General features: G+C 47.1%; 1 protein-coding gene across 3 annotated transcripts in view; it reads left to right on the top strand.

Moving 5' to 3' along the window:
- Positions 1 to 20409, top strand: part of LOC149306171 (trinucleotide repeat-containing gene 6A protein-like) — a 52183-nt gene that overhangs the window by 13393 nt on the left and 18381 nt on the right. For all 3 annotated transcript variants that reach the window (XM_089540754.1, XM_089540752.1, XM_089540753.1), the window contains exons 3-6: positions 6762 to 6855; positions 13086 to 13107; positions 15312 to 15698; positions 17752 to 20406. In XM_089540754.1, the coding sequence (XP_089396880.1) occupies positions 6762 to 6855; positions 13086 to 13107; positions 15312 to 15698; positions 17752 to 20406 (3158 nt within the window). The remainder of the gene's footprint in view (positions 1 to 6761; positions 6856 to 13085; positions 13108 to 15311; positions 15699 to 17751; positions 20407 to 20409) is intronic.

Here is a 20409-nt window from a genome sequence, read left to right as displayed (position 1 = left end):
ATCCCCCAGCTCCCTAAGTTGCTCCTCATAGGGCTTCATGGTTTCCAGACCCTTCACCATTTTAGTCACCCACCTTTGGATACACTTCAGTTTCTCAATGTCCTTTTTGAATTGTTTTGTGCAGAACTGGACACAATATTCCAGGTGGGGTCTTTTCCTACTTCTGGGAAGATAGTGAGGACTGAACCAGTCCAGCCTCTCTGGGAAGGGAATTTCAGAGCCTGGAGGAAGCCACCGAGAAACCTTTGTTTCCATCAGAGATACTATACCTCTGAGGATAGTGGGACAGAGCAAAAGGCCTTCCCAGAAGATCTCAGAACATGGACAAGCTCGGACTGTGAGACGTGGCCCCTTAAATAACCTGAACCCAAGACACATAGGGCTTTATAGGTCATAGCCAGCCCAGCCCTTTGAATTATGCCTGGACCAATCCAGCTTTGTAGCAGGGGACTATTGTGCTTGTTCTTTTGCCATGATCACCTCAGATCCATTTACTGCTCTGTTAGGTTCTGGTCATCTTTAAAGGTTTTCAGTGGAGAAAATTGTGAGAGTGAAATGTGAGGCTTCCCCCCCCCCTCTTCTTGTTGTCCCTGTGTCAGAATGCAGGACCAGAATCCAGGAAAATCAACCAGTCAGCTTCATGAATAATAAACAGAACTTTATTGATAGCTCCTGAATCAGCAATTCCACACCACTCAGCGTCTTAGCTGAGACTGACCCCTCCCAGCAGAAGCACTAGCTAAAACTCTCCAAGTTTGTCTGCTCCACCCCCAGCCAAAAGCGCGCGAAAGAACATCCCCACTCTTTCTCACCGTTACTACTTCGCCCATCTCTCTCCCCCCTCAGATCCCAACTCCATTTGCTTTATGCTGCATTCCAAGTCTCCGAGAAAGAGATCTCCAAGACCACTAAGATAAGACCCACCTGGCACCTCTCAGCGCCTACATACTCTAACTAAACTAGCCCTAGCAAAAGCATCCCAACCCCCATCATCCCCACCAACAGAATATAAAGCATATATCTGGTAAAATACAACCAGGATTGTAACACCCTGTGACTTCAGTTTCGTTGGTACTTGCAACAAGATGTGATAATTGAGGACATGTGGTGTTAAGGGGGTCAAAATGAGGCTCGTAAAACTGGCAGCGGAATTCCATTGCAGCCGGAACAGCCCCATAAAGCAACAATTGTCAGCGGCTCATAAAGAGTAGCCTCCTTGGGTCCGGAGGGCGCCATCTCACGGCCAAATCTGTGCTTTTCACTCAGAGCCGACATTAAAATAGATCTATATTTTTAGGTTTGCATTCTTCTTGCGTAAAGGTCTTCCCCGGCGGCCTCTTCAAATGAAATGTTCCACTTCGGACTAGGACTATATGATTATTGAATGATTAGACGATGGTCTAGCTATTAGAATCATAGAATCGTAGAGTTGGAAGAGACTGCAAGGGCCATCCAGTCCAACCCCCTGCCATGCAGGAAATCTCAATCAAAGCATCCCTGACAGATGGCCATCCAGCTTATGCTTAAAGACCTCCAAAGAAGGAGATTCCACTATTCTCCAAGGGAGGTTGTTCCACTGTCGAACAGCCCTTACTGTCAGGAAGTACCTCCTAATGTTGAGCTGGAATCTCTTTTCCAGGAGCTTGCATCCATTGTTCCAGGTCCTAGTCTCTGGAGCAGCAGAAAACAAGCTTGATCCCTTCTCAATATGACATCCCTTCAAATATTTAAACAGGACTATCATATCACATCTTAACCTTCTCTTCTCCAGTCTAAACATCCCCAGCTCCCTAAGTCCTTCCTCATAGAGCTTCATGGTTTCCAGACCCTTCACCATTTTTGTTGCCTGCCTTTGGACACATGACTCCAGTTTCTCCACATCCCTTTTTGAATTGTGGTGCCCAGAACTGGACACAATATTATTCCAGGTGGGGCCTGACCAAAGTGGAATACAGTGGAACTATTTCTTCTCTTGATCTAGACACTATACTTTTATTGATGCAGCCTAAAATTGCATTCGCCTGTTTAGCTGCCACATCGCACTGTTCACTCATGTTCAACTTGTGGTCTACTTGGACTCCCTTTCATATGTAGTTTCATTCAGCCATGTGTCCCCCATAATCCTATATCCGTGCATTTTATTTTTCCTCCCTAAGTGCAGTACCTTACATTTCTCTGTGCTGAATTTCATTTTGTTAGCTTTGGCCCAGCTTTCTAGTCTATTCTGGTCATTTTGAATGTTGATCCTGTCCTCTGGAATATTAGCTGTTTCTCCTAATTTGGTGTCATCTGCAAATTTGATAAATAATAATAATAATAATAATAATAATAATAATAATAATAGGACTTATTTATATGCCGCCCAATCACTGGGAATCCGGGCTGCTTACAACAGAGGGGATAATAGACGGTTCCCTGCCCTCAGGCTTACAATCTAAAAAGACACGACACAAAAGGAGAAGGGAATGGTGATGGGAAAGGGGATGAGGTCCAGCATTCTTCTCTTCCTCTGAGGCCTGGACCAAGACAGATGGACTGGAGGGAGGGCTCTTCTTCTTCAGTTCTGCCAGTCAACCAATTACAAATCCATGTAACAGTTGCCTTGTCTAGCCCACATTTTACAAGCTTGTTTGCAAGAATGTCATGGGAAACCTTGTCAAAGGCCTTACTGAAATCAAGATCTACTATATCCACAGCATTCCCTTCATCTACCAAGCTGGTAATTTTGTCAAAGAAAGAGATAAGGTTTGTCTGGCATGACTTCTTTCTCTGAAACCCATGCTGACTTATATTCGTTTAGATTAACAAGGTATTCCTTTACTATCTCTTTACTTATTCTGTGCTGAAATTCCCCTATTTTGTCCTCTTCTCCTTTATCCTCAGGTTGAGCTCCCTTTTCCTTTTCTGAGAAGACTGAGGCAAAGAAGGTGTTGAGTAATTCTGCCTTTTCTCTGTCTTCTGTTAGCATTTTGCCATCTTCTCCACGCAGTGGCCCTATCGTTTCCTTCTCCTTCCTTTTGCTGCAGACGTATCCAAAAAAACCCTTTTTGTTGTTCTTGAGTTCATTCTGCGCTTTAGCTTTTCTGACTTTACCCCTACACATGCCTGCTGTGTCTTTGAATTCCTCTTTGGTGATTTCCCCCTTTTTCCATTTCTTATACATCTTCCGTTTCAAACTCAGCTCAGTTGAAAGTTCCTTAGTCATCCATCCTGGTTTCTTGAGACATCTCCCATTTTTCTTCCTCATTGGAACTGTTTGAAATTGTGCCTTCAGTATCTCCCTTTTGAGAAACTCCCATCTGTCCTGAACTCCCTTCTCTTTTAGTATTTCTGATCATGGGATCACCCCCAGTATTTCTCTAAGTTTACTAAAATCCGCTCTCCTAAAGTCTAGAATGCATGTCTGACTATGCCTGGCTTCTCCTTTCCACTGTATAACAAACTCTAGGAAAACATGGCCACTTCCACCTAATGATCCCACCACTTGCACCCCATTAACCAAGTCATCCTTGTTGGATAGGATCAGATCAAAAATGGCTGATCCCCTTGTTGCCTCTTCCACCTTTTGGACAATGAAATTGTCTTTGAGGCAAGTGAGGAATTTGCTAGACCTTGAAGATTTTGCTGAGTTTGACTTCCAACAAACATCAGGATAGTTGAACTCACCCATCACTACTACGTTTCTCCTTTCTGAGTGTGTAGTCATCTGTTCTAAAAAGGCGTCATCCAATTCCTCCATCTGACTTGGGAGTCTGTAGTAAACTCCCACCAGAACATCCTTGTTGTTTCCCTCCCCTTTAAATATTATCCAGACGCTCTCCACCTGGCTTCCAGGATTGATGTCCTGGATCACTTCACTGGTGTAAATGTCCCTGACATATAAGGCTATTCCTCCTCCTTTCCTGTTTGGCCTATTTCTCGTGAAAAGGTTATACCTCAATTATGAGACTCATCCCACCAGGTTTCAGTGAAGCCTATTATATTATATTTGCTTTGTTGTGCTAGGAGTTCGAGTTCATCTTGCTTATTTCCCATGTTCTGTGCATTAGTGTAGACACATTGCAGACCATGGGTCCCTTTTACATGCTGACTATGCAAGTTTTTTTGCCTCCCACTGTTGGGTCCTTGCACTATTTGTCTTTTTTCCTCTGTGTCAGTTTGACTATTTTCTCCAGCCCTTTTGCCTTCCTTAATATTGTCTCCCCTTCGGAACTCAGTTTAAAGCCCTCCTGATCAAGTTCTTGAGACTGTTGGCAAAAACATTTCTTCCAACTGGCATGAGATGCAACCCGTCCATTGCAAGAAGTCCTTCCTCATGGAACCGCAGCACATGATCAAAGAATCCAAATTGTTCTCGGCAGCACCATCTGCGGAGCCAGTTGTTCACATCTGCTATTTTCCTCTCCCTTCCTGGACCCTTCGACTGGCAGAAGAGATGAGATGACAACTTGTGCATCCATTCCTTTCAGCTTCCTACCAAGCGCCTAGTAATCCCTTCTGATGTTGTGAAGGCTGTGTCTTGCAGTATCATTGGTTCCCACATGGACCAAAAGGAAGGGGTATTGGTCAGTAGGCTTGACCAGTCTTGTCAGCCTGTCTGTCTGTCACATCATGGATCTTTGCCCCGGGGACACAACACACCTCTCGAGACATCTTGTCAGGCCTCCAAATCACTGCTTCTGTACTCCTCCGCAAGGAGTCCCCCACTACGATCACACGCCTCCTCCAAGGCTTAGCAGCGACTGTTCCCTCTGGTAGAACTCTCAAGCTCCCCTGCTCTGTCTCTGAAGTCTGTCCATGCTGCTCTTCCTCATCCTCCTTGATAAGGGAAAGTGCTTCAAATCGATTCTATAGCTTCAAGCTCCCAGAACAATCCCTTCTTGCCCTACTTCTCTGTGTGATATCCCTCCAGTTGTCTGCCTCCTGTGTATGTGAAGTGACCTCCTCTGCCCCAGCAATTTCCTCTGCGTGGTACTTATCCAAGATCGTTAGTTCTGTTGTGTCCAGGAAATCTCTTGCTCTCTAATATGCTGAAGTGTAGCTACTCTAGACTCCAACTGCTGTACTTTCTCCTCCAAGAGTGCTACCAACTTGCACTTGGTGCATGTGAAGTTCTCCACTTCTGTAGGCAAGAAGACAAACATCCCACAAGTGTTGCATGTGACTGCAGTAGTTCCCTCAGTGTCCATACTGTAAAGTCTTTAGTAATGACTGAAACTGGACTGTCGGCTTCCTTCTCAGAAATCCTCTGGTAAACACCAACGTTGAGGCCCTGATGACCTGTCCTTTTCACCAGTCTCTGGCAATGAGCTCAATCTACTGGGAATATAACTTTATAGGAATGTCCCGGGTGCTAGCTTGTACTTTAGGGTAAGGTTCTGACTCAAGGTTTGCTTCTCACCTGCTGCCTCTGCTGTAGATTTCGTTTGTTAAAAAAAATGTGTGCCGTAAGGCATGTGGCTCTGGGAGGAGCTGTATAGAGCTAGTCTGCTAGCTCCACCCCTAGTGACTCACAGATGAGACTCACAGAAGCTCCACCCCCTCAGAAACAAGCACACTCTCCCAAAGTTTTTAAAAAAATTCACAGTCACCACTCAAAATGGCTGCCCAGCTCCTTCTCTCCTCCTTCTCTCTCTGGCAAGAACTGTTCTGGAAAGGCTCTGGGAGGATTTGTATAGAGCTAGTCTGCTAGCTCCACCCCCCACTGACTCACAGATGTCACTCACAGAAGCTCCGCCCCCTCAGAAACAAACACTCTCCCAAAGTTTTTTTTAAAAATTCAAAACAATCACCACTCATAATGGCTGCCCAGCTCCTTCTCTCCTCCTCCTCTTCTCTTGCAGGAACTGCTCTGGAAGGCTCTGGAAGGAGTTAAATAGAGCTAATCTGCTAGCTCCACCCCCAGTGACTCACAGATGTGACTCGGTATACTGTACTGATGTTTGTATTTTATTAACTATTAAGCTATTCCTCAGGACTGGTGGCCAAATTTTGTTCACTTTAGCAAAATAAGGACTCAGCAAATGCAAATGGGAAACCATTCAGAGTCAGGGGCTTTCCCAGCAGATAATGATCCCCAATTAGCAGACATTAATCCTCGCTTGCATTAGCCTCCCAGCTTGAGGCCCGCCATCAGCACAGAACAATACACATGCAAATCACTCCTGCATTCCCAGGCTCACACAGTATATACACACCCAATTTTTCCAGGCAAAGCATTCTCTGAAGATGCCAGCCACAGATGGTGGCGAAATGTCAGGAAGAAACTGTTCTGGAACATGGCCACATAGCCCGAAAAACCCACAAAAAACTATGGATGCCGGCCATGAAAGCCTTTGACTTTACATTATTATTATTATTGCCCTTTATTTTGCTTTCCACCTTTTTCTACTGCAGCACCAAGGGGGCTTGCGGCATAAATTAAAAACCAAATGCAAGTAATACCCCTCCCTTCTTTATCTTGTGGCTTCCTACCACTGTCTTGTGATGTTATTATCATTATGCCTCCCTCTGTACATTGTCTCTGCCTCATTGACACTAAAGAAACAGTCTCTGGTTCCACCTTGGCTTCTGAAGCCAGATAGAAATTTGCCCTGATACTCCTTCAGAGTCCTTCTAGCCCAGTATTTTTTTTTTTTCTGACCAAGCCCAGTCCGGCAGAGTTTCCAGAATCACACAACACTGGATGTGGTTGCGGTGTTGTGATGGCACTATACTACCCATGGCTGTCTTTGTCTTACCTGCTGTCCTGTTCTTCTTAGGAAATTGTTGCAAGAGGAGAAGGAAGAGCAGTTGATGGAAGAAAGGAAAAAGAGGAAAGACGAGAAGCGAAAGAAAGAAGCTGCTCAGAAGAAGGTGAGTGGTAAAGACAGATGCTTCATGGGGCATCTGCTTCCCCTGGATGGCTGAGCTTTTAACTATTAAAGTATATTCAACTATCACTAGATACTGCTTTTTTAAAAAATGCACCAGTGACCCTAGTGAAATTGTTAGCTGTAAGGCTTGTGATGAAGGAAAAGGAACAACTTAAGTGTCTTTTGTAAAAAAAACAAAAACCCAAATAACATAATACTAAAAAATCAACATAAAGTAGCAAAGCAACTTGACAAACAATGTATGCTATGTGAGCTAAAAGTCAAGAGGTGAAAATCAAAGCGGACTTGATCCTAGGATTGATTTTACAGTGATCTTTACAATGGATGTTGAAGGCCTGTGTTAGAAATCCATCAATGTGAAAGGATAAGCATTGTTTTTCATGTGTTGGTGAAGAATGCAAAGTAAATGCATGAAGGTTTTGATGATGCGTCTACAGTTGAAGAACAGCATAGGAAGCCACAAGACAAAGAAGGAAAGAACATTCTTAATCAGGAACAACTAGTCAATCAGTCAGTCGGTTGGTCAACCTTTATTAGGCATACAGCAACAACAAACATTTACAATAAAAACTTCAGGATCGTTATTAAAATTTAAACCATAATCCTGTTGCCTCCACCAGAAAATTGGCCATTAGCCTGGTAATATGCAGGTTCTGGTCTTCCAATAAGTATTCCACTGATAACCCATCCAAACTCAGGACCAACTAATAAATCAAACCTCCTAGCTTTTCTGTAGAATCGAAACAAAAATATGCAGGGAAGGACATGTTCTGTTGGACATAGGTACTTTTTGTTGTTGTTACATGCCTTCAAGTCATTCCTGACTTATGGAGACCCTAAGGCAACACTAAGGTGCGTTACAGACCGCCCTCAAGTGGGCGGTCTGCCGCCGCCGCCATTCACTGCAGAGGGAAGCCCCAGAGGCCAGACCGTGAGGCTTCCAGCCGCAACGAAAAAGGAGCACCAAAATGGCGCTCCTTTTTGGCCCCTGGAAGTGGCGCCGCAAAGTGCGAGGCACGCACTCGTGGCATCACTTCCGGTACGCCACGTCTGGACGCTGTGCGTCCAAGACGTAAAAATGGCAGCGCCCATGTAGATGGGCGCTGCCATTTAGGACGCGCTCCACGCATGTCGGGAACAGGGCCAGTTAGGAAGGGGCAACCCTTCCTAACCCTAGGATGCCCCTTCTAACCCTAGGACACGTGGAATGTGTCCTAAATGGCAGTCTGTAGCCCGCCCATGACAGGTTTTTCTTGGCAAAGTTTGTTCATGGGGGAGGGTGCCTTTGCCTTTCTCTGAGGCTGAGAGAGTGGGACATGCCTATGATCACCCAATGGATTTCTCTGGCTGTTGCTGTGACATTACTCAGGGCAATGTTTTAGTCACAGGACATCTGTCAACTCACAAGGAAGTGAATGCTAGGCCGATGCTTCACGCAGCTAAGGAATATTCCAGGGTACTCATTTTCTGAGGACACCTAAAGATTGCAGTTCCCTGCACACTGCTCAGTGTTGCAGCATAGCTGCACTTCTGTTTTTCAAGCATTTAAAGCACAGTTCACAACAGCCGAGGTTTTAACCAAATTATTTCTTGCTATGAGACACGGCCTGCATAACGCGCTTTCCTGGCTGCATACCTGATCTGGTTGTGACTTGGTGGGCCCCTGGCAGTAAACTGAGTGGGGGCAAAGGCAATAAATCCACAGTAATAAAGTTTGGCTCCTCCTTTGAAGTTACAAAGCTCCCCTCTCTGAAAACTGTATTGGCCTTGGTCCAGTGTGAAGCCATAGGCCATGCTGAAAGAAGAGTCCATTTAGTCTCTTGAGAAAGTCTCCATATTCTCAGGTATGGAGATGATAGTATTAGATCATGGAACAAACAAAGATTATTTAGAAATATTTTCAAGAAAAGTCTGTACTTTGCTGTTTGGGGGGATTCCTGAGTGCTGTTTTGGGTGTGTGGTCTCTGCAGCTCTCATTTTATAACTAACTTCAAGAGGGTGTTAGGCACCAAAGCGTTCCCTTTCATACAGTCTGTTTCTTCCCCTCCCTGCTTTCTCTCTCAATTTCCTTATTTTTACTTATTTTATATAATCAACATGGGAAAGGGAGTTTTCTGGTTTGGTGAGAGGAGGCATGTGCATAAGTTGGGTTTTCTCCATCACTGCCCTAGAAAGAGAAGCGGGAAAGGATCACATGGTTGTAATAGAAGATTTTTTACTGGCTCCTACATGCGCAACCATCTTGTCTTGATAAGAAAAAGCCAGATATCACTTCTTTAACAGAAGCAAAGACTTCTCAAGGCACCAGGTTCTTTCCTGGGCACCAAACCTGCACTATTTTGGTAAAGCAGCAGGCGTGAAAGGGAATCATAGAATCGTAGAGTTGGGAGAGAGCACAAGCGCCATCCAGTCCAACCTCATTCTGCCATGCAGGAACTCTCAATCAAAGCATCCCTGACAGATGGTCATCCAGCCTATGCTTAAAGACCTCCAAAGAAGGAGACTCCACCACACTCCGAGGAAGGAGTGTGTTTCACTGTCGAACAGCCCTTACTGTCAGGAAGTTCCTCCTAATGTTGAGCTGGAATCTCTTTTCCTGGAGCTTGCATCCATTGCTCCATTGGGTCCTAGTCTCTGGAGCAGCAGAAAACAAGCTTGCTCCCTCCTCAATATGACATCTCTTCAAGTATTTAAACAGGGCTCTCATATCACCTCTTAACCTTCTCTTCTCCAGACTAAACATCTCCAGCTCCCTAAGTCTTTTCTCATAGGACTTCATGGTTTCCAGTCCCTTCACCATTTTAGTCGCCCTCCTTTGGACACATGGCTCCAGTGTCTCAATGTCCCTTTTGAATTGTGGTGCCCAGAACTGGACACAATATTATTCCAGGTGGGGCCTGACCATAGCAGAATATAGTGGCACTATTACTTCTCTTGATCTAGACAGTATACTTTTATTGATGCAGCCTAAAATTGCATTCGCCTTTTTAGCTGCCGCATCACACTGTTCACTCATGTTCAGCTTGTGGTCTACTTGGACTCCTAGATCCCTTTCACACGTAGTTTCACTCAGCCAGGTGTCCCCCATCCTATATCTGTGCATTTTATTTTTCCTCCCTAAGTGCAGTACCTTACATTTCTCCGTGTTGAATTTCATTTTGTTAAGCTTTGGCCCAGTTTTCTAGTCTGTTCAGATCATTTTGAATGTTGATCCTGTCCTCTGGAGCATTAGCTACTCCTGCTAATTTGGTGTCATCTGCAAATTTGATAAGTATGCCCCCAATTCTTCTCATCCAAGTCATTGATAAAGATGTTGAATAACCCAGTTTAGTCTTACCAAATCTCTCATAGGAGGCAACTCTCCTTAAAATGCAGGCTTCTTAGATGTCCTCTGTTTGCTCAGGTGTGACAAATGGTTGTGGTTGCATGATATGGATCCCATGCATGCAGCACCCCTCTTATAGAGAGGCAATAAAAGCAACGAGGAGATCCTCCTCATCTGCTCGCATTCCATCTGCAAGTCTCTTCTGGCAGAGCTGTGTAAGGTGGTGAGGGAACTAACGGTGATGCCATCTACCCAGAACCCTCTACTTAACCCAACAACAATCTTCTGTGATGCATTTAGGAACTACTTTGCAGGTAAAATCTCTAAGATAAGAGCCCACCTGGACACCAATGTTGGGGCAAAATCAACTGATGAGGTGTCCAGTCGATCTGTTTATGAGACTAGACTGGATCAGTTTGAGCTTGTGAGTACTGATGACATGGACAAGATCCTTGGAAAGGTGAGGAAAACGACATGCCCTCTCGACCCCTGCCCATCATGGCTGGCCATCGGGGGGGGGGGGGGTGATGCCTTGATGGCATTTCTTAGACATGTCATCAATGCATCCCTTAGCGAAGGTTATGTACCATCTGCCTTAAAGGAAGCGGTTGTTAGACCGCTTCTGAAAAAACCTTCCCTGGACCCCCTGGACATGAAAAATTATGTATAGGCCTGTTTCCCATCTGCCATTTTTTTGAGTAAGGTGATCGAGAGGGCTATCGCGCTTCAGCTCCAAGTGGTCTAAATCCATTTCAAACTGGCTTCAGGACGGGCTGTGGGGTGGAGACTGCCATGGTTGCCTTAACTGATGACCTCTGTCTAAGCATCGACAGAGGAAATGTGACCCTGCTGGTGCTATTAGACCTCTCAGCGGCATTTGACACAATAGACCATGACACTTAGAATGCTTGAGAGAGCTAGGAATTGGAGGCACTGCTTTGCAGTGGTTCCGGTCCTGCCTCTCAGGCAGACTCCGGAGGGTGAGGCTCAGGGACAGTTGCTCAGTCCCCTCAAAGGACTGTGTTCGCAGCTTAGGGGTGCTTCTCGACTCGTCACTTCAGATGAGAAATCAGGTGAATGCAATGGTCAAGAGCGCCTGCTATCAGCTTCAGCTGATACGCCAGCTGCGCCCTTTCCTGGAGCCGGGTGACCTTGAAACTGTAGTACACACACTGGTAACCTCAAGACTTGATTTCTGCAATGCGCTCTACATGGGGCTACCCTTGTGCCTAGTCCAGAAACTCCAACTAGTACAGAATATGGCAGCCAGATTGATTACAGGAACAACTAGGAGTGACAATATTACACCAATATTGAAATCACTCCACTGGCTGCCTATTCATTTCCAGGCGAAGTACAAGGTGTTGGTCATTACCTTTAAAGCCCTCCATGGCTTGGGCCCAACCTATTTAAGGGATCGCCTCCTTCTGTTTAATATATTGTCTTTTTTAAAGGTTGTACACCGTTTAATTGTGGTAACAAAAAGCGGGATATAAATTAAGGTTTTATTATTTTATTTATTTATTAAACTGACATCTGGGAAGCAACTGATGCGGACCGTGTTGATTCTGAGGCTTCCCTGCCTGCCTAGTTATCCAGGAATGTGACGTTGAGGGAGCATTGTTGTGACAATGCTGCCACAGCGTTATGACTTTAATTAGAAGCATGTTGGGGTTTAGATTTCATGCACTTGGTAATTAGCAGACTGCTGTTAATAAGGCTTGCTGCTGTTGGGACACATTTTCCGATCTGTTACGACAAGCAAAGCTGTTAGTGTGTAAGCATGGCTTCTGCTTTTATTCTCAGGTGCTCAGCATTCACTCCTCTTTATTTTTGTTGGCCCTTCCATGCAGGTGACAGAACAGTTCGAGGTGTACTTTTCCCTTGTTTGTAGACATTTGTGAGTGACTAGGAAGAATGTCACTGTGGCCGTCCATAGAATCGGGTGTAAAAGATACAGCCCAGGAAATGGTGCAACTTTGGCGCTCCCAGTTACTATGTACAACGTTATATGAGTCCCAATAATTTATTTATCTGGATCTTTCTCCCATGACTCTTCTCATGTCACCCAGGACCTGCTTCTAAGGGAGAAGGTTATTCTTTAATCCTTTAAAATAAAATTTAAACAATGTTTTCCCTATCCAGCGTCGTTTGCTATCTTTCTGCTATGAATGAGCCTTCCCCGCAGAGTGTTGTGATATTTGCCCTGAAGTAGATTCCACCAAATCACATGAATAGACAGAAGGAAGAATTTTGCCCAGTAGTTGCTTACAGCTATGGCACTGATTCATTCTGAAAGTGGTGGTGATGATTACCTGCTTAGGGAGCTTCAAAGGGGCTTTAGGCAAAAAATGATGGAGAATAAGGCTGCTTATTTCTGTCCTAACTCTTGGGGTAAGTCCTGGAAAGGCAGCTTACAGTAAAAAGGAAACAATAAGGAGTTAGTTTTTTGTGGGTTTTTTGGGCTATGTGGCAATGTTCTACAAGAGTTTCTTCCTGACGTTTTGCCAGCATCTGTTAGGAAGAAACTCTTCTAGAACATGGCCACATAGCCCAAAAACCCCACAAAAAACTATGGATGCCAGCCATGAAAGCCTTCAACTCCACAATGAGGAGTTAATCAATAATAACCTCAATTGATGGTCTTTTAAAAGGTCTTCTCTTTGGCTCACAGTTTGTCTGGTTCTCCAATACTCCACTGTTTTGCAGGGAGAGGGAAATGCTTTAAGGCAGCTGACTCGCTAAATCTCTAGGAGGCAAAGGGAAGCAGCTTTGCTCCAGCTGTCCCTACTCCAGCTGTTTTTAAGGCCTTGTAAGCCAGCAGTGCTGGTCCAGAAAGGCTCAAGAAGCCATTAACTGATTTTTCTTTTCTTTCCTTGTTTCAGACTGCTGAACAAAAAAACAAAGGTAAGTTATTTTGCAGCGGCTGACATAGCATAACTGTTCATGTTGCTATAAAGGGCTTTGCATATGGGTTGGGGATTCGGTGAGGAAAGAGATGAATTCATTCCACACTTTTCTTTTTATGCGCTGGACTTCACAAGGGACCACGGTGGAGGTGTTGGGCACAGAAATATCTTATCTGCATGGGCCTCCCGCCCATCTCCTGCCAGGCTGGACTATGACTCTGCAGAACAGAGTTTGAATCTCCACTGGGTGAGCCTCGGGCAAGTCACCCTCTCTCTCAGCCTAAGCAGAAGGGAAACCCCCTCTAAACAAATCTTTCCAGATAGGCCCTGTAATAGGTTCATTTTAGGGTCGCCATAAGTCAGAAAGGACTTGAAGGTACACAACATCAACATTGTACTTTAAAGTAGCAGTAAGGAAGGTGTACATTTTCCCTGTTCCCTACTAACATGTGTCCTATTGGCTGAATACTAAAAAAGGGCCTGGATCCCTTTTCACATCACATAAAATGGAATGGCAGGAATCGGAAAGACAGCATGAGTGCCTGAATCCACAAGGTGCCCCCTTTTTGTAAACTCTGGTGTAGCGGCAGCATTGTAACATCACACTGAAACAGAGTATGGCCCATAAAACTTGCCAGACATTACTGCCATAGGTTTCAGTAGGGCGGGAAAACTTTAATAGCTGTTGTACCACTGCCCAAAAGGAACACAACACCAATGAAGAATTACTTAAGGCACATCAGTCATTTTCACACAAAAATCAAAATATATTTATTATTATTTATTTTATTTATGGTGTTTATACCCCGCCCTTCAGCCCTAAAGGCTATCAGAGCTGCTTACAATTATTATTTTTAATTAGATGGTTCCCTGCCCTCAGGCTTACAATCTAAAAGACACGACACGAGATGGGTTTTCCTGTGGAAAAATTAGAAGCAAAAGGATAATTGTATCGACTGTTGTATGTATGTATCTGTGTCAGCAGTCTGGACATCTTAATTTTTGCTATGAATGTGGTGGTTTTTATTGGGTTGGTTGGAAATTTCGCACATGAATAGGAGATACCACATCATGGGGGAGCAACTGCAGAAGGGATGGGGGCCTCATTGATCCCTCAGGAAATCTTGGAAGGGCACACTTGTGGGGAGGGAAATCAATCTTTTTGTGTGCCAGTTGCCCTCAGACATCTTATGGGGGGCATAAGGTATTTTCACTGTAGTTTTTTGTGGGTTTTTCGGGCTGTGTGGCCATGTTCTAGAAGATTTCTTTCCTGACGTTTCGCCAGCATCTGTGGCTGGCATCTTCAGAGAATGTTTGCCTGGAAAAAGTTGGATATATATATATACTGTGTGAGCCTGGGAATGCAGGAGTGATTTGCCTGTGTCTTGTTTGGTGCTGATGGCAGGCCTCAGGCTGGGAGGCTAATGTAAAAGAGGATTAGTGTCTGCTAATTGGTGATCATTATCTGCAGGGAAAGCCCCTGACTCTGAGTGGTTTCCCATTTGCATTTGCTGAGTCCTTATTTTGCTATTCCTCAGGACTGGCAGCCAAACCTTGTTCACTTTAAGGGTTTCCTCTTTCCTGTGGAAATTGTCCAGGTGTTTGTGGATTTCAATAGCTTCCCTGTGCATCCTGACATGGTAGTGGTTGGCATGGTCCAGAACTTCAGTGTTTTCAAACAGTATTTTATACCCAGATGGTTTATCAGGGGCTTTCCCTGCAGATAATGATCACCAATTAGCAGACACTAATCCTCTCTTGCATTAGCCTCCCAGCCTGAGGCCTGCCATCAGCACAGAACAAGACACATGCAAATCACTCCTGCATTCCCAGGCTCACACAGTATATATATATATACCCAACTTTTTCCAGGCAAACATTCTCTGAAGATGCCAGCCACAGACGTAGGCGAAACGTCAGGAAGAAAATATTCTAGAACGTGGCCCCATAGCCCGAAAACCCCACAAAAAACTATGGATGCCAGCCATGAAAGCCTTCGGCTTCATATTTTCACTGTATTTTTGGGCCGTTTTATCCACTTCGATCTTAGCTCAGTTTTAACTCCCTATACAGTTCTATTGTCAGAAAGAGGACTGTTCATGCTTTATCCCTCTTAAGAAATATTTAATGCTTCTTTGGTGGCCTTTCAAAATCATTAATGGAAACCCACTCTCTCTTCCTTCCTGCCTTGGTTGAGAGCAGCACCAGAACTGTCAAAGCCCATCATAAGCCAGCCACTGCCTGTTGCCTCCACTGCTGCCTGTCCTTCCCCAGCGCCCTGCAGCAGTGTTGGTGGCAGTAATAATGCCAAACGGGCTCTGGGTAACAGTCAGCAGCAAGTGCAGCAGCAGCAGCAGCCACCGGCGCAGCAACCAACCTTGCCTCGCTACGCAGCTCGCGAAGTTCCTCCCCGCTTCCGGCAGCAGGAGCAGAAGCAGCTCTTGAAGAGAGGACAGCCGCTCCCAGGAATTGCTGCCAACCTGGGGCCGACGTCTAAGCCATTGAACAGCGAGTCAGGAGGCAACCCTGGGACGGGTGAGCAACCGGCAGCTGCTGACGAGGGCCAGAACAGCAGCAGGAAGCAGCCAGGTGAGATGCAGGGAGGGGTGGTTTCGGCTGGTAGAGGGGCACCTGGCCTCTGCAGACCGGTCCCTTCCTCTCCTGCCTCAGGCTGAGGCTTCATTTGGGACACTTGGTGCCCACTCAGTGGAAAATCAGCCTGTCTGCCCTCTTTGGGAAATCCATGCTTACTCAGCTTAGCCCAAGCAGTGCCTGCAGCTGTTTGGGGGATGGCAGTGGGTTGCATGGAAAATGTATAAGTGAAGCAGCAATATAGTCTGCACTGTCATCAGGTGTCCTTTGCTGATGCCAGTGAAGAGGCTGCTGTTAGATCTCTCTTTTTCACACTCTCATTACCTACTTGTGCAAGAGCCAGACCTCCTCCTTTGCTGTTTCTGTATACAGTGGTACCTCGGGATACGAAATACCCAGGTTACGAAATTCCCAGGATACGAAAAAAAATAATTAAAAAAAACTGTTCCGGGTTAAGAAAGTTTTTTCGGGTTACGAAAAAACTTTTGGTGCTTTTCGGCGCGATTTCACACGGAATCGCGGCTTTTCCCCATTAGCGCCTATGGGGATTCGGCTTGCGAAAGCCTTTCGGGTTACGAAATTGACAGCGGAACGAATTAATTTCGTAACCCGAGGCACCACTGTACATAGTACTTAGTTCTCTGCGCAGATTACTAGATTAAAGTCAGTGGACCGACCACTATCTCTTTTAAGTGTCCCTAAAATACTTGAGCACTGTGTCATGGGTTTGAAAGGCTCTTGCAGCCAGGTGTTGGAGTTGGATAGGGGAATGGAGGCGCTTGGATCTGGGGCCACTTCCCAATAATGCTGCTGTGATTTCTTGCTCTCCCCCCAGGCATGCCACCCATTTGGGACTTGGTCAGCCATTCCCCTAACCAGTAGGTGATGCGAACCTCCTTCCCTTTCATGCCTGTCTCTGTGGTGTTCAGCCATAGGCTCCTTGCGCTGTTCCCTCCATCCTCCGCTCAGTGGTTGTCTTGTATCTTCGTTGGTTTGGAAGCTCACAAAAGCGCATGGCTTGGCTTTGAGGCTTAGGTCAAAACCCAGTGAGGTGGTGGAACCCAAAATGCATACCGGCCTTGACTGGTCATTGGGAGTGACAGGGAATTGTAATCCAGCCGCTTTTGGAAGGCATCAGCTTCCCCACTGCAGGCTTAGGGACAGAGGTGATATGGCATGCACCCAAGTGGTGTGCCAAAACATTACTCTTGACTGTCTTTGATCTGCCAAGTGGAGATGTGAATTTTCTTCTAGTTCTCTCCTCAACAGGAAAGCTGGCTGTTTGCTTATTTGGTAGCCCGCTGCAATACATGCTTAGGAGCCGCCAGCTCTTGGGCTGCATTAAAGTAGCTTTTGAAGGTCCTTTTAGTTTCAGAAGTTTTTGGTGGGCTACTGGATTTTGCACATTTATTTTCTAGCAAAATGTAGAGTCACTCAAGGATGAAAGGGATCAAGAGACACCCCCAACCTCAATCCCTGTCAAAATGAGAGCCTGGGAGTCTAGCAGGAAAGTTCGCATTCATTGCATGTGTGCCCTACTGCTCTTTGTGAGAAAGGCAGTGTCCTTTCTTTAAAGTGAAAGCTGCCAAAATAAAATAGGTCTGGCTAACCAATATAGTGGGCTAATGGGGGGTTGGGGGGTTCAGAAGCCACGTTGTTGGTAATCAGTTCCTGAAGGAGAAGAAACTGGGTGCCTGTGCTTTTTTGACATTCTGATGTAGACTTACCTGCTGTCCCCTCTTCTCCCCATTTTGGTGTTAATGAATATACAGTAATGGATTCTGGAGGCAGTTCTTTTGCAGATGGTGTCAGAATTCTTAGTAGCCAAATTGTGTGGTTCAGCTTTTCTGGATCATTTCACAATGCGGAATATGTGGAGACAATTGTTTTGCTGGGTCCTCTAGCAACCATATGGGCTCTTATAACCCTAGTCTTCCAGAATGCCAGACTTAACAGGAGTCTCATTTGGGTTCATCTTGGCTTTGTTCACTATGTTGGGGGGTGTATTTTTGGTGCTGTGTCTAATGGTGTTACGTTCTTCCCTTTCTAGATCTGGACCACAGCACACTAGGATCCCATTATGAGAGCTCTCACTGGGGAACAATCTCCTCCAGTAGTGACTCCATCACAAACTGGGATAAAGTTCTTGTAGAGGGTGCGGGCAAGGAGGCATGGCCCTCAATCGGTGGCAGTGACTCAGAGTTGGCTTCCAAGCATGTGGATGCTGACTCGGCCCTGAGTTCCGGGTCAGATTGGAACCTCCTTATCATGGCCTCGAGGGGCCTGGGCAGCGAAGCAAACGGTCTACGAAGTGGCCCTCAGTCCAAGTTTGTCAATGGCAGCAACAGCAATAACATGGGCAAGGGAAGCCTTAGCAGATCATCCTGGGGCAGCTCCTGGGCTGGTCTGCAGGAAAACGGAGCCCTGGCGAACACCTGCCCGGTTTCTGCAGATGTTTCCAATGGCCTGGCGGAAATCGGCAACAGTAGAGCAGATGCTTGGGGCACCCTTGGTCCATCCCATGGAGAGCTAAATCCCAGCACTTTGAATTCAAACAGCCACCGTGGTGCCTGGCCTGTCTTGGAGAACAACAGGCATGCCCTGAAAGGGCCCAGGGGGAACAGCAGCTGCAGCCCCGCCGTGGGTCTGATGGCGAATCCTCAGAGCCTGAACTCTGCCAGCCTTGGCAGCTCCTGGGGTGGCCTGCAGGAAAATGACGACTTCCAAGCAAATGGTACACAAAGGGCTTTGTGTGGCGGGCAGCCCCAGAACCCAATCCCTGAAGTGGACGGACCAAATAATAACACTACTAACTTTGTGATCTCTAGTTTACCAAACCCGGCCAGTTCGATGCAGATGAACGAGCTGGCAAGTAATAATAATAATAATAATACAGGGACTGGAACCTGGGGGATGAGTGCCAAGAGCAGCCGGCCTCAGGCCTCCCCAGTACTAAATGGCACTTCTATGCCTCACCTGAATGGCGTTGGCGGCGAAGCAAAAACCGGCGGCCCTCCTGGTACTCTGTGGGGTGGTTCCTACAGCCCCAGTTACTCTGGAGAGGCCTGCCCCAACTCAAGCAGCCAAGCCAATAGCGACACTGTGAATGCAACTCTAATCATGCCACCTGGGCTGGGTGGCTCCAGCAACTCAAAACTGGACATTGGTGGGGAGAAAGGACCAGGGACGTGGGAGGCGCCAGGGGTGGGCAGCCCCCAGAGCGCTCCCTGGGAACGTGGACTTACAGTGGGCCCAGGAGGTGGAGGAGGAAGAGGCCAGAAAGGACCTGCACAGGCTGTGGATGGAGAATGGAACCAGCTGCCCAGCAAGCAGCATGCCTCTGACAGCCTCATTGGCAATGGGAAGAAGTTTACAAGCACGTGGAAGTCTGTTGAGGAGGAGAAGAGTGCCAACGTCAACCTCACAAGTTTCCCGGGGGCTCACCTCATAGAGCAAAATGGCGGGTGGGCCAAGACCAGCGCCGGAAGCAGTGAGGGAAGCGCCGAGCTCCCTGAGGAGAAGTCCTGCGTGGACGGGGCAAGCCGAGAGAGGAGGAAGGTCGACCCTCAGGCCTTACTCCAGAGCATTGTGAACAGGGCGGACCTGGATCCCAGGGTCCTTTGCAACGCTGGCTGGGGACAGACGCCCATCAAGCAGAACACCACCTGGGATACGGAGTTGTCCCCGAGGGGGGAGAGGAAGACCAACAACGGGACAGAAGCTTGGGGGAACTGTGGAGGGCAGGCCGGTGGCTCTGGGGTGGCAGCAGCTCCAGTGGAAAGGCCTGGCCTGAACAGTAACAACGCTCCTTCCGGTGGCTCCAGGTGGGGTGAGCCAAAGTCTGTTACACGCTGGGGGGACTCAAAAGCCTCTGGCAGCCAGGGGGCCTGGGCGGAGGAAAGAGCGACGGTTACACTGGCCAAGGGCAATCAAATGTGGGGGAATGGCAAGGAAGAGCAGTCCTCAGCTTGGAGTGAGGCCGAAAAGCTCAAGCAGGGCTGGGGAAATGGACAGAAAGGGAACCTTGGGTGGGGGGCAGCAGCAGCAGCTCCAGCTGTCGACGGCTGGGGAGAGAACTCGAGAAGCAGTCACTGGGGAGAGATGCGGAAGTCCAGCTCCGGCAGCAGTGACAGTGACCGTTCAACTTCCGGCTGGAAGGAAGCAGGCAAAGGCAACACCACACACTGGAGTGGGGGCCACAACAGTGCTCCTACCACCAAGGCCAGCAGCCACTGTTCTGGCTGGGAGGAAGCCACCAAGCCAAGCCAAAGCCAAGGGTGGGGGGAGGTGCCCAAGCCAAACCACCCCCAGGGCTGGGGAGAAGCACCCAAGCCCCCCAGCTCCCCAGACTGGAACAAGCCACAAGATATTGGGCGCTGGGGGGCAGATACTGCCACTGCTGCAGGCAAACCCTCTGGCTGGGTGGGTGGACCAGCCCCAGTCCCAGAGGAAGAGCCCACTGGCTGGGAGGAGCCATCCCCAGAATCCATTCGCCGCAAGATCGAGATTGATGACGGGACATCTGCTTGGGGGGACCCAAGCAAGTACAACTATAAGCATGTGAACATGTGGAACAACAACACCCTGAACAGTGGGGCGAGCCTTTTGGATCAGCAAGCACAGCGACAGCAGCAGGGGATGACCCTCCCAGGGGCTGCTAGCATCACAGAGAGCGGTGCCAGCGGCATCAGCAGTGGCGTCTCTGGTA

The sequence above is a fragment of the Sceloporus occidentalis genome, unplaced genomic scaffold (assembly GCF_023333645.1).
Source record: "Sceloporus occidentalis isolate IW3139 unplaced genomic scaffold, rSceOcc1.0.p SCAF_10, whole genome shotgun sequence".
In the NCBI taxonomy this organism is placed as follows: domain Eukaryota; kingdom Metazoa; phylum Chordata; class Lepidosauria; order Squamata; family Phrynosomatidae; genus Sceloporus; species Sceloporus occidentalis.
The sequence above is the reverse complement of the archived record's forward strand: the minus strand, read 5'-3'. Positions and strand labels throughout refer to the sequence as shown.